The sequence below is a fragment of the Apteryx rowi genome, unplaced genomic scaffold (assembly GCF_003343035.1).
Source record: "Apteryx rowi isolate R43461 unplaced genomic scaffold, aptRow1 scaffold_197, whole genome shotgun sequence".
In the NCBI taxonomy this organism is placed as follows: Eukaryota; Metazoa; Chordata; class Aves; order Apterygiformes; family Apterygidae; genus Apteryx; species Apteryx rowi.
The window spans coordinates 1,053,866-1,068,519 of NW_020448274.1; the positions used below are offsets into that span (position 1 = coordinate 1,053,866).

The 14,654-nt window shown below is 41.2% G+C and overlaps 1 protein-coding gene across 1 annotated transcript in view; it reads left to right on the forward strand.

Moving 5' to 3' along the window:
• The first annotated feature begins 2,775 nt into the window (after window positions 1-2,775).
• The window catches only part of FGF10 (fibroblast growth factor 10), a 61,621-nt gene continuing 49,742 nt past the window's right edge, over window positions 2,776-14,654 (forward strand). Inside the window, exon 1 of the mRNA XM_026062985.1 lies at window positions 2,776-3,351. Within this exon, the coding sequence (XP_025918770.1) occupies window positions 3,015-3,351 (337 nt within the window). The 5' untranslated portion in view covers window positions 2,776-3,014. The remainder of the gene's footprint in view (window positions 3,352-14,654) is intronic.

The following is a 14,654-nucleotide window of genomic DNA, read 5'->3' on the forward strand; positions in this document are numbered from 1 at the left end:
GGTCTAAACAGAACTCTTCGAGAAAAGTAAATTCAAGTAGGCATTTTTTCTTTTTAAGCAGTAGGGGTTAAATATATCTGAGCTCTCACTGCTATTTTCTCTTGCCACTACAGAGAACCTAAAATGTCAGTTTACTGTATTATCCAACATTTGACAGGAAAAAGAGCAAACACAAAAGGTTTCTTCAAATGTATAAATTTAAGACATTTTGTAATTATTTATGGTTTAAGATGTTGGAATCGAAAGAACCTGAGTTTCAGAAATCTTACGTTGTACCCTTCATGACCTAGACAGCAAGCAAACAATGAAATTAGCTTTGTAGACACACACGTAAGCTGTCCGGCATTCACCACAGAGTAGGCTTTTGCTTTTCATTTTGTTTTTATTTCTTTTTTTTATTACTTGCCACAAAAGGAAAGCCTAAATCAGATTCACCAAAATTTTTTCTGAAATGCTTTGCACTCAGTACAAATACATGCAGAATAAATACTCTGAAGTACCATAAACAACATCATAAAACATATTGATTCTAACATTAAATGGTTTCATTTTTAAGGCTGTTTAAATGTCACCCCCAGAAGCTGAACACATAAATTTAAGAGCCGACTCTTTCCAGAATAAACACCATAACTGGAGAAAATCATTTCTAATTTCTGTTGTGAAGTTAACAATGTATTTAACATCCTAATCTAATGAATCAGCCTAATTTTAGAACTATTTGTCCTTTTCTGCATATTCTGTTGTTTAAATTAAGATTGACTCCAAATGGCAAATGTAATTGCATAGGTGGTTTTCCATTGCATTCCACTGATCTGCATTATTAAACTGTGTCTCTTTCGAAATGTTCTGGTTTTACCTATTCAGTAACTCATTTGGTTTCTGCATCACTTCGGTTCTCCGCGACTCCATTCTCCCAGCGAGTGTTCCATCTACTCGCATTCCTATCCAGTTATTTTACAATACCAAGTACTGACCCAAATTGAATGTCTCGTATGCTGCCCATATCCTGTCAGTCCCAGATCCCTTATTATGGTGTTAAAACATAGTACATCATATGGAAGATGTCTGTTGACTACTGGCTAAGTTGACAGTTCAGTGCCGGGATGGAAATATGAATCTGTCGTAACATTCAGTATGTGAAATGACAGATCTAATAGGCGAGATGGAATCAAAGGAAAAACCAACAACATATCCCCCTCCACAAAAATAATAGCTTGAAAAATCGTTTTAAAATAGCCTTGAAAATAGAAGATTTGTTTCTTTCTGGCAAAGGAAACTGCATTAGTTAAAAAAAAAGACAGCAAAACATTCAGACAGATTTTATGGGGAAACCTTTGCAATCCTAATAAAGCCCCCTTTGCTTTGAAGTCAGATGCTGATTCAGTAAATGACTCATGTTAGCAATTAGAAAATGGTCATTTAGGGCCCTGATTTCATTCGAGACAAGGAGGGTGAGGGTGGGGAAAGAGACACAATAAATCTTGAGAGGCTTAAAAGGAAGAGCAGGCTAAAGTGTGAACTTTTTATTTCAGCAACGGAAGCGGGAAATCAGTGATTCATTAAAGGAGGGAGAAAGACCTCCATGGAAGCTGGCAAAGAAGAAGGAAAAGGAGCTAATTATGTCTGTTCCCTTTTTACTCTCTCTGACCAGCATAWAATCTGCTTTTCCAGGGTCTGCCTGTAGTATATACTTCTTTCCAACCTCTCCACCCAACCCCTCCTCCAGCAGGGGGGAGGGGGAGGTCTAGCAGGCAACAAGCTCCAGGTGGCTTTCTCAAGCACTTCACTGCCAAAAAAATAAAATAAAATCCTGCGCTAGAAAACAAGTTTCTTTGGCGTGTGTGTGTGTGTGTGTGTGTGTGTGTAAGGCCTCCCTAGAGGGGATTGGTTCAGCCGGGAAGACAGGGAAATTAGTAAAGCATGAGTCTCCAAGCCATGCTGGTGGCCAGCGCTCAGAGGAGAAGGACGTTTTAGGAGCAATTAGCAGCGAGCTGAAGGCGGCGGCTGCTGCTGCTGCTGCCGCTGCCGCCGCCGCCGCCGCCGCCGCCGCCGCCCGGGAGGAAGCCAGGGCAGCTCCTGGGGCTCCCTCCGCAGCAGGCATTTGCTCACGCCAACTGCAAAAGGGTTTCAGATGTCCCACCGCTGCTTGACCCCCTGCAAATAAGGGTTGACCACCAGAGGCACATCCCACCTCTGACTTGTAATCGCTGACATTTAGGCTACAGCTTCCAACCTGTTTACAACCAAGGGGGAGGGAGAGGAAAGGAAGGGGGGGAGACAAGTTGGGATTTTTCCCCTCTCTCTCTCTTTCTTTCTTTCTCCTCTCTCGCTCTCTGGATTTTTTCTTTTTTTTTTTAATACTGTTCTGGAGAATTCAAAGCAAAACAAAGAAACTGCCTCCTCTGGGGTTGTCAGTGAGAAAGGACGAGTTGTGCAACTGGTTTGGGATTTGCAAAAAAGCAAGGGGGTGGGGATCAGAAGAAGGTGCAAAGCCACAAAGTGTGAGTGCATGKGTGTGTAAAGGGGTGCGTGTGAAAAATCCCTTACAGCACCCCTTTCTGCTGGTCATTGTTGTTGTTGTTATTGTTGTTCACTTTGCTGTCATCTATTTTTCAGACCTTTCTGCATCTAAGATGGTGAAGAAAGGAGTGAGGAAGAGAACAAAATAACTACTGGGAAGTCTCAAACCAGGTTGGGGAGTGTGTGTGTATGTGGGGGGGGGGTGGGGTGGGGAAGAGAAAAAGGAAAGAGGATTAACCACAGCAACCCCCCCAAAAAAACCAACAGCTCTTTTTTCTGAGGGAGGACTCGCAGGATTAAAAGGCAGCAACTTCTGAGGCGATTTGTCCCCTGAGTTATGGATGTTGGTGCACTTACTTCAGGCCAGATCAGAGCTCAGAGGGATCTAACCAGAAGCAGCAACCACCGGCTCTCCACTTGCCTTTTACCAGGTTTTACCCTTCCAGTATGTTTCTTTTGATAAGACATTTTCCAGCGCCCAGAGTTTCAGTACAATGTGCAAATGGATACTGACAAATGGTGCCTCAGCCTTTTCCCACCTGCCTTGTTGCTGCTTGCTGCTGCTCTTCTTGGTGTCTTCTGTGCCTGTCACCTGCCATGACCTCGGCCAGGACATGCTGTCCCCGGAGGCCACCAACTCTTCTTCTTCATCCTCCTCCTCCTTCCCCTCGTCCTTCTCCTCTCCTTCCAGTGCGGGGAGACACGTGCGGAGCTACAATCACCTCCAAGGAGACGTGCGCAAGAGGAAGCTCTACTCTTACAACAAGTACTTTCTCAAGATCGAGAAGAACGGCAAGGTCAGCGGCACCAAGAAGGAGAACTGCCCCTTCAGTAAGTACGGCTCTGCCGCCGCGCCGCAGCCCGAGCCCCCGCCGCCGCCCGAGCCCCGCGCCGGGCAGCGGCAGAGGGCAGCAGGCGGGGGGGGGGGGGGCCTCTCTGACGCGGCTCCCCGCATCTGCACATCGCTCCGCGTATATTTGTTTTGCAAATGGCTTCGCCGAGCACGGTTTGTTTCTTTGCCTGGCAGAAAAGCGGATTAGAAAGATTTGTAAGGATGTGGCGCGGAGCGTGTGTGTGTGTGGGGGGGGGCATTGTCTCCCGAATCTGAAAATAATTATCCCCTGTCATTAAAGTGCCTTGATGAGAACGCTATATTAAAACAATGCATCGGCTTCCCCCACGCACACGCTCTTCTCTCTGAGCAGCTCTGCGCTCCCTCCTCCCCGAGCCCTAGAAAAGCGCGCTTCGCTTTGCGCCGGGCTTGCTCCCGGGCTTGATGTGCGCCGTGGGGTTCCCGCGGGCGCGGCCGCGGGCGCCGGCGGGCGCTGGGAGCCGGTGCGCGGTAACGCGATGCTCGTGCCTGCCGCGTCCCGGGCGTATGTGCTGCGCCCCGCCGCCGCGGAGCTCTCGGGTTGCAGCGCCGCTATACTACTACTCACTCCATTGTAAACATCTGGGGCTGGATTCGCGCAGACCTCACACACATTTCATTGTCTTTTTTTTTTTTTTTTTTTTTAAGAAATAATTTCAAAGTAAAAGTCATAAGGCCGTTTCCATGGCTGTAGTTTCGAGCTTTTTTTGTACTACTAATTAGGCTTCTAGTAATAGTAGGCTTCTGGTAATGTATTTTTGGCTGTCAGTGCTAGAAATGTAACCTGTATTTGGTTTTCTTGCCTGTGCAATCTCAAATTGAAGTAACTGTAGTAAATCACGATATATTGCATTGTAACTCTTAAGTGACTGCATCCCGCTATAGCAGCATGGTGGAAAAGTAAGCTCTGTTCTGCAAGTGTTTGAGTAAGCTTTCTTACTTGTTTCACTGGTGGAGAACAGCTCTGTTGGTTCTTGGGCTGTTTTTTGTAAATCCAGATAAACCTAGGGATAAATCTGCTGTTAAATTAAAGAGATGTAAGTACCCCCCCCTTACTAGCTGATGTGTAAAGTATGGAATACTTTACCAGGTTGCCATGCTGTATGATAAACATTACCGTTAATTCCCCTGTATTTCTATTAAACACCCATAATACACACTTAACAAACAGGGAGGAGAGGGCTGCTGTATCGTATGTCACTATTTCACTTGCTCCACCTTGCAACTTCATACTTTATCATGCACTTAATGTTTATAAAGGCTTTAGATGTCAAAGCAGCTGAATCTTACCACCTTGCTTTTATATTTCATAGAAAGCCATTTTCTTGAAAAACAGAGCTATGATGAAGGCTTCGTTTTGATGAATTTGTGTTTAACTAGGTCTTTGCACTGTATGTCTTGCATTACTTTTGTTTATAGAGCAGGATAGTGTGATTCCCCTAAAATGGGATTCTGAAAGCTCTGTATGATCTCTGAAAACAGCAAGCCATTCAGTTCACAATATTGCTGCAGAAAAGGATATAAGGGGCCGATCCTACAACAGGGTATCCAGATAAGTAACTACTCATCTGAGCAGCGCCACTTAGCCAGTAGAATGGTTCAGTAAGTAAAGCTGCATACAAGCATGAGTTCCTGCAGGATCTTGCCATGAGGAGGTGGAATAAACTGAGATGCACATATATGTCTTTCAAGGCCCAATCTGTCAGTCCGCACTCAAGAACAACTCCCCCTAACTATAGGATATGGTTCCTTCTCCTAGTTTTCTAGTCAGTGCATCAGAAAGAGAATTGGCGTTCTTGACGATGTCATGGTTATTTTCACATCTGCAGAGTATCTACTGATCACTACATCACTAAATCAGGCACAGTGTATAACATCTTTAAAATGCAAACAATTAGGACTTTGCTAGCAGAAGAAAGGTCAAACAGTTATATGTTCTTCTTTAATATTCATTATAATTTGTGGTGTGAATTGTGTTCTCTATAAAAGCACATAGGCTGAGACCATTTGAGTGCTGTTACTGCCTCTTAATTTCAAGGGTGTCTGTGTCAAAATGTTGCAAGTGATTCGAAAAATCTATGCTTTTGGTAACTTCACATGTAGCTCTTTGATCAGAATGCTGCCATAATCCCCAGCTAGACTGATTCCATGCAAATATGTGGTATCATTAAGATATTCTAAAATGTGTAATTACATGCGAACAAATTTCTGCCATGCATAAAGGGTTAGCCAGCCAGCCCACTAAATTGTAGCCTCTTTAACATTAAAGACTATTTAATCTCTAATATAAGTTCCTCTTTCAAAACCACACTTTTCTAAACACATAATAATGACTATTGACACATAAGACTTTGTTTGAAATATTCTAATATAGGGATTAATTTTCTTTTCTCATATGATAATGTTTAAAATACATTTATGCTGCAGTAAAACCTTATCTGTAAGGCTGTAAGATCATGATATGTTGTGTAATCAGACAACAGCTTTCATGGCTGGCTGCCAGTTAAGCACTGTCAAGTAAGGGGAACAGTTGGAGAAAGACAGAATAAACATTCAGAAAACACAATTTAGTCCCTAGCCTTTAAAATGGCTCATGCAGCATTCATAGATTTGCTCTGTAAATATTGTATAGCGTGCACTAAATAAAAGTTTACTTTGGCAGATGTTTTCCAACTTGATTGCATGGAACTATTACATCAGCCTTTCTCTACCTATAGGATAAGGGGAGCAGAGGTGGCTTCTGACCGTCCTGTCAGAACGCTGGGGAACTTGCATCATTTAGTAGAGCTGGAGAGCATCTGTCACTAGATGTATGCTAGACAGTTTAGGTTTTGTTTTATTATTCCTTACATACAGAGTTTTGTCCTTGAAATGCAACCACTCAGTATTAGCTCGTACCTCAGCACCAAAGCTGTGAAGTCCCTTGCCCCCGTTCTTGATAGGTCCATTTGTATATGTGAAGAAGGACAGCTGTACTGCTTTCTGGTGACTCAAGTACTTACAGGGAAAAACAAAACCAAAAAACCTCCAAAGATTAATTATAAAAGCATTAGCTATAACTTGACATTTGAGATGACCAAGAGGAGCTTTCACCGTATGCAAAAATGGAGAAAAAACTGCATGCGTGCAGATTCTGACCTTACTTGCACCCAGAAAACTTTTCTGAAGTTAGTGAGTCTCTTTGGGTTTAATGGACAGTATGGTTTGGGCTATGTGATATATGATAAGCTGGTTCACAACAACTTGAACTTATTTTTGAGAGTTATTCTGTCAACATACATTTGTAGTTGAATTGTAAGGCAACCGTTAACAGTGCTATGAGTACATGGACTTTAAATATAGTTACAGAAGAGAAATGGTGATACAATACGTAATGCTTAATTAACAGCACCTAACCTGCAGTCTGTAGCAGGAGTTCTGCCTGAGCAAGGATTGCAGGATCAGGCCATTAATTAGGTACCTCTTTATGGCGTGGAGTCTATGTCAATATGAGACTGGATGTTAGTGGGAAGAATTAATGGGGTGATTCTTACAGGCTTTGGACCAAGCTCTGCTTGCAGTGCTATGCAAAACCCACACTAGATGGCGGCACAGCCACTGTCTGGTGTCACCTCTGCTAAAAGTAGGTGGACAAGAAGGGGCTGGATCCTCAGCTGTATGAGCTCATTTAGGTCCAGCAAAGCTGCAGGGGCTTACACCAGCCAAGAGGCTATTAATTGGCTTTCAGAACATCCAGAGTGGATTAATCCAAACAGTACAAAGGTACTGTCAATGCAGAATAAGAGTGTTCACTGGGGTAGCTAGCATGAAATAATTAGCTACTCTTCACAAGCTAACCTATTCCAGGCTTTTCCCCTGAGTACACAAATATCTTTAATATACAGCTTTAGAATCTGCTGAAGCCCCTGGTAGYCCTTGGTTTTGCTTTAGTGAGTGTGGGATCAGATTAGCAACACAGTGAATCATAGCAAGAAAGTTTCTAGTCTAAATTCCGAAGCCCAAACGATTCTAATTGCTCTAATTGCTAGAAACAACAAATAGTACTATTGAGGGTTTTAAGTGTGCGCATATATACATTACATGTAAATACGTTTGCATGTTGGTTTGTATACATAAAATAGCATTAAAAGGCAGTGTCCTGATTAAGTATGAGCAGTTTGATACTCAGTTTTTGAACATAAGCAAAGTCCCAAGTCACAAACAGTCTGCATCATTAGCGTATAGATTTAACTGTCTCCTTATCACAGTTCTCACCTATTCAGAAGTTATTTCCTGGGACTGACTTCATACCTATAAACAATGTTCTCGGGTGTAATAAAATCATAAAGCTTGATAGCTATGTTAACCTCAGATACACAGATTCAAATAGATTGGAATATTTGGTAAAATAGGTTCTCTTGCTCTTGAACTCTTTTTCAATTGGCTCTTTGGGGTTATCAACTCTTCAAGAGCTGGTGTTTGTAAATTACTATGAGACTTGTCTTCACATTTTTCTAAAGACTGCTTACTAGGCATATGTGTTTCACTGTTTTACTCTCTATAGCAATCTGTTATAATTTGTTACCAATTAAAAAGACTTAAATAGGAAATAACACTGTTCCAGTGAAGTAATTTGAATCTTGGGGGTTTAATAGGAAGTGTATATGTTCTTATGTAGATGGTTTCTCACTTTTAGTCTTGGGGTTTTGTTTTTTTTCTCCAGAACTCAGTTACATAATTTATAACCAGCAGTGTACACCTCAGGCACATGGGATTTATGAACGTGGAAAGAATTGTACTATTTAATGTCTACATGACAATCTCCTGTTACCCTTACTGCATTCCTGCCTCACGGACCCTGTGTGCTGATACTGTAGCCTTGTCATAAATCTGTTTAAAATACACAGCTGTAAGAAGTCTTTTTGTCTTCATAAATCTAACTTATAACCACTTGCAAAAAAGAAAGTTAGGGACATTTGAAGGTTTGTTCTTCTTAAAACCTCAGAAGAACAAGACCGAGTGGCATACAAGCTTGTGGATGCCGTGCTGCTGTTACACCAGGATGATTCTCAGGTATTGGCTTGGTCAAGGCTGCCATCGAAGCTGGCGATAGCTGAGTGAGCGCTGCACAATGTGCTTACGGTTTTGAAACATCTTGGATGCATTCAGTTGTAGGATAAGATCCTCTGTTTTGAAATAAGGTACTTTAAGATGACTTTCAGATGTCTTGGAGCTGTGTGTGTGAATAGGGGCCTTTTCACTTCAAATGGGAATTAGATCAGATTCTGCAATAGGGGAGTTCTCATTTCTTCAACAGAGCCTTTCATTTTGGAAAAGGAAAAGCCCTGCTATGAGCAAATCTTGTTAACTTGCGTGTCTCAAGCTAAAAACAGCAGGCACCTGTATGAATAGCACAACATCCCCTCTCATGGAGGATTCCTGACTCCTTCTCTGAGTGAATGATACGACCACGCAAGGAGGGTTCTTAATAGGAAAAACATCTTTGTAAACAATAATGTATTTTTATTCATAAACTTAATACTTGGGATGATAGAAATAGTGTCAACAAAGCAGAGAAACAATTCAGTCAACATGGGATTTGTTATAATGCTCTCTTTATGGACAGTTTTTGTTAGTCTGTTTTCTCAGTTTTCTGAAGAGCTTTGTGAATCAAGCTATTACAGTCCTTTCCTCCCCAAAATAGCACTGAGTTGAAATTGCAGTTTGCACATACTGCATACTTGCTGCCTTTGCATATATTGAACACTTGCGACCATTTCTTACAGCTGCCATAAGAAACTGAAATACTTTATCCTAATATTCTAGGTTTTATCTTCTAGTGATCTCTTTGCCACTTTAAACAGCACAACTACAAAGAGATAGTTCCAACATTTATCAGCATTAACAACCAGTGTCAGCTTGATAAGACTGCATGGAAAAGTAAGCTTTGCTTGCTTCAGGCTAAGAAAGCCAAATTATCAGATCAGAGATGGAGGATGCATTTAGTAACGTGAGCACATGAACGTTTCTTGACTGGTATGTATACTAGTACCACTAGTCCAACTATATGCACTTACCAAACAGATTTTCCCTCTTTTGCTTCAACAACTTATTTTGATGCAATATTTTAATATCTGACAACCTTTCATTCTTCAGCTGCTTTGAACACAAAAAAGTAGTTGATGGTACTTAGGACCATTAGTTCTGTGAACTGGAAAGATCCTTTATTAACAGTATGTATTGCTTTTGTTGCAAGTGCCAACTTGTTGTAAAACATCTCTGTTAGTTACAACATAGTAAAAATGAGGCAGGAAACACTGTTAGATGACATTTTGAAAAAGTCAGCCTGGGAAAGCTCTCTGTGTTTATGAAGAAAATCAAAATCTTCAAGGGGAGGGCTGAGGAGGAAGTGACTTGCTCTTTAATCATTGGATGGTTATTAAAACTGAATTCATTAGCTGAATGGATTATTAAAACTGATCGTGCTACTTCATGAGTACAGTGCAACAAAGGGAAGTTGCAGGGGAAAGAAATGGTTACGAGTGAGCCAGGTCACACGCTAAATAATGGCTTTAAAGGCACTCTTTGCTTTTAAATTAGGTCACTTGTGTTCTTTCTTTGAACATTCAGTTCTAATTGCAACAGTAAATCATAGAATACACTCAAAGTAGATTCCCATGTAAGGTGGACAACTGGACAGTGCCTTTTTACTGCTACTAACACGTGCATCCAATTACTGGGTTGATATACTCACAGTGTCAGCTGTAAAGCATTCTCCTATTTTATAGYTAGCCTAAAGAATTATTAGCCTGTCCCCTTTCACATTTACCTCTAAATAATCTGTCAGTAGTGTATATCTTCTACAGTTAAAGAGGAATTTTCACACTCATTGAGGCTGACTTTCAAGAAAAAGGAAATGTTGAAACTTAGAGCAAAAAGTTTCATTCCTTTTCTCCCTCCCCCCTTCCACAGTTTCTGATGTTGTGCAAGAGAGGAAAAGGCTACGGATACTAGAATCATGAATGCTYATGAATTTTATATAAAAACAAAGATCAGATCTTTCATAAACCTTGATTTAGTAAAGCAATATGGTGCCTACTTCTTTCATGGTTAAAAACATATGTGAAGGACAATAGACTTGCTTGGTTTTGCAGTTCCCGACTCCTTCTACATGGGGAGCAGAGGTGAAAATGGGGGGCCCAAGGAGTCCAGTTGCTCTTCCTCCTTCTGCTACTGATATTAGAGGTTCAAAAGATAGCATAGAAATAAAGGAAATATAAGCTTTCTTTTAGGTTCCTACTGCACATCTGTGCAGCTGTAGTCAGTGTAAGTGGGAGTTGGGGAAAGGCTGCTGAAGCATTTTGGAAGCATTCAGGATGTTGCTTAATTGGAATTAAGGCATGGTGCTAAGCAGGGGCTGGGAATGAAGGAGTGATACCGCATTAGAGGAAGGGGACGGGAAGTGTGACGAGTGCCAGAGCAACACTAGAAAGGATGACAAGAAAGAAATAGGGGCAGCATGTGTCACAAGTGGGAGGGAAGTGGTGAGAGGGGAAGCATGGCCTACCCATTTTGGCAGCAGTGAACTGCTAGTGACATTGAATTATTCTGTCTCATCTGACTGTATCCTCAGTTTGGTCACAGCCTGAATCTATGAAGCCACAGACTCATTAAGGTACATATCAATTTTGCCTAGAAGTATGTAATCGGTGTTGGGATAGGAAGTCGTCCATGTCCCCCCGTCCCAGCTTCCTTGTAGCTTGTCTGACCCCGTTCTATAGAGGGTTCTCAGACCATGTTCTGTGAGTCTCCTCTTTGGTTTATCTTGCTCTCCAAGAGACTTAATAACTTGCTTTGTTCCTCTTGTCAAAGTCGGTGCTGACTACTTGCAAGCTGAAAGGTGGGCACACTTGCCTTTGGAAGTAATAAGCTACGTAAAGCAGCGACAAGCAAATTTTTTTTTTTTTTCACTGTGCTAATACTATCTGGTAAATCTGTTATGGAAAAAAAAAAAGAAAAACCCTACACCTGAAGCACATCAAGATAACCCAGACTTCTAAATGTTTTAATCATTTGGGGGTGGAATAGGGTATTTTTTATGATTGATAGTTATTGTTATCAAATATGTCATATTTTGTAAGCTTATCTTTAAGATTTGAAGCAGTTATATAGTTACAAGCTCATATATTCAAAAATTGTTTGTTATTATAGTGAGAGAGGGAATATACGCTCTAGAATAGAATACAGGATGGCTTCATTACTTTAATATGAAGTGGATTTCATAAGACTGCAGTTTTAGTGCCTCATTTTCATATGTTTTTGCAAAACATTCCCCTCTACTCAGCCCTGGTGAGGCTGCATCTGGAGTACTGTGTCCAGTTCTGGGCTCCCCAGTGCAAGAGAGACATGGAGCTACTGGAGCGAGTCCAGCGGAGGGCTACTAAGATGATTAAGTGATTATGTGAGAATTTTAGATCATGCTGTCAAAGCTCCTAATGTTCACTGAAACAAGACTTTGACAAAACAAAATTTGCTCCCTGTGTATTTCCCAGATACTTATTCTCCCCCACCATGGCTTCCATGGAGGTAAACATTAAAACTGTAAATCATGTTGATCTGGCAGTACCTCTCTCATCCGTATTGTGGTACTTGTGGCACCTGTCTTTTGGAAGTGAGAAAAGTAACAAAAACCTTCCCCTGAAGTTCATCCTCATCTATTTTCACTGCATTTTTCTCCTGTGTCTTAGGGAAAACAGAATGGTGCACATGGCTCACGTTCTGATAACGGGACACCTTTCCTTTGTCAGAATGCGTTAATGCGTTAACAGAATGTATTAAATGCTTATAATTATGATACAGAAATTAATTATATTGTGTACTCACTGAGAATCCAGGGCTGCAAAACTGACAGTAATATGAAAAGAAGCAGCAGAGCTAAGCTGAGCTATGGCCACTTTTTGCTACTCTGCTTCAAGGTCTAGGTCTGGATGCTCAGCTGGCTGTTTATATGCTGAAAAGGTAGCTTCCTTACTCAAGAGATGCATGTGTGGTTTTGGTGCTACCTTACTGGAGAATCTGGGTCACAGTAGACTATTTGGCCAGGGACTGGGCTAAGACACAACTGTGTGTAAATTGGAGCACAAAGTTAGCACGAGCTGAGTTTCACTGGATGTTCTGAGGTGCAACCAGGCATGAAAACCATTGCAAGCTCTTTAAACTGTCAGTTTACATGGGTTTTCACAGAAGTAGTTTGGCAATGAGTAGCATATAAGATATGGAAGGAAATGATAAATTGTTTCAGCTTTTTTTGCTTATAGGTGAAGACACTGCATAAAAGCACATATTTTGGAAGTATGCTGAATATTGTGAACAGTAATATTTCCTGTTCAAGTCTCTCTCTTAGACTGATTCACAGAAAAGCATCACCTCTGCTTCCATAGAGCCATGAGTCCACACAAGCAATTACTCACTTCTTGGGGCAATGCATGGTTTAAACCACTTAAGCAGCCAAACCCGGATTTACTGAAGTTAGCAGTGGGAGGTGCAAATGATGCCCTTTCTGAGCCCCAGAAGTGGGTTGAATTCAAGCAGTTTTGCTACTTCCTCTGGGTTTTGCTTTGTGGGTAGCCCTGCTCCTAGGCCAAGGAAGATGGAGGGTGATGCTGAGATCATGCAGACTGGCAGTCTATCTATCCTGGCAACGATGATGTTTCCTATTGGCAATATACTGTGGAAATACTGTAGGATGGTGTCAGGGGGAGAATACAGACAAAAATCTCTGCTCTGGGCATTATGTAGAGAAATGGGACATTTCTCTCAGAGTTTCCTGTGCCCAAATGTTCGGAGGAGTGGGAATCAGAACCCAGTCCTATACATCCTGTGGCATTTAGACTATGTAAGAGTTGTATATTGACCTGTGGTGGTACTTTGGTACTTTCTTCCCCCATATGACATACACCAATCAAGAACACTGATTGTCATTTGCTTCGAGGCTGGTAATAATTGTGTATTAAGCAACTACAAGAACTGAACCCACTGACATTACTAAAAACATTTTAAGATCACTGTATGGAAGACACAAAGATTACTATTAGTAAATGCAGTGTGTAAAATACTTTACTATAGTGCTTTGGATGAGGAAATGCATTTTAGCTAAATGCTATACCCTACAGAACAGCTACTGCTTCAAGGTTGCAACTAAATGGGTTGGGAAAGAAAAGGTCCAACACTGGCATTTTTTGTAGAAGCATTTTTTAATTAAACTTTAAAAAGGCTCTGAAAGACTATGATGGAATTTTTGATCAAAACAGGCTGAAATGCATAAGGGCTGGAATAATAAATAACCTGGGAATGTGGAGAAATAAATGGTCATGTCCTTCATCACAGATAAGCTGTGAAGAAGATACCCAGAGCGTAAAAGGATTGGGGGGCAAGCTTTTTTGTGTCCTCAGTGCTCCTCCTGCTGATGGTCTAGCAACACAGAGGAAGAATCTGCCTACTTCAGAGGGAGAGGGAAGAAGACTGAACAATTTGGCACAAGGATAGTCTGTGGGAACTAAACTTTGAGTATATGAAGTGCCATAAAGTATTAGGTATTGTGAAATATCAGGTCCTATATATGTTTGTTATCCACTGTACCCCAAAATTTATAAATGTATTTGACTCTAATCTCTCTTTGGCTCCTTGCTGTGTATAAAATCAGGATATTAATACTTCCTACATTAGCAAGGGTGTTATGAAAACAAATTATTTGTGAAACATGCCAGTAACACTGTGATGAGTGCCAGAAAAAAGCCCACCAGGAAGGTAATAATTCTCTTTTTACAGTAAGGTTTGGATATAAGGAATAGTGAGGGCAGTTTTGCCCTCTTTATGGGGAGAGATAGCTCCTTGTTAACTCCAACAGACTTAGGTGTTTGCCCTTTAACCAGCAAAAACTTATGGTTCTACAGAAAAAGGCATTCTACAGCTTCCCTTGCAAGCACTCTGTCAAGATTATTCAACAAATTTTTTGCATAGCATAATGCAGAAAGTACATCCTGACCAAACAGTATGGGTGTAGGTGCAAATTGGCTCTGTCTCTCTGTCAAGCTGAACTCTAGATCTGGCTGTGCTCTATGACCATTATAAACACGAGAGATGTCAAACTTGATTTTACTTAAAAGGCCTGAACATTAGGATGTTTTGTGTCAAGAATCTGTATCATTTCCATGATGATTATTAAAATAGTTAAAACGTAGACAACATTTCACTTTCCTCGCTTAACCTTTAGGCCTTTCATTTA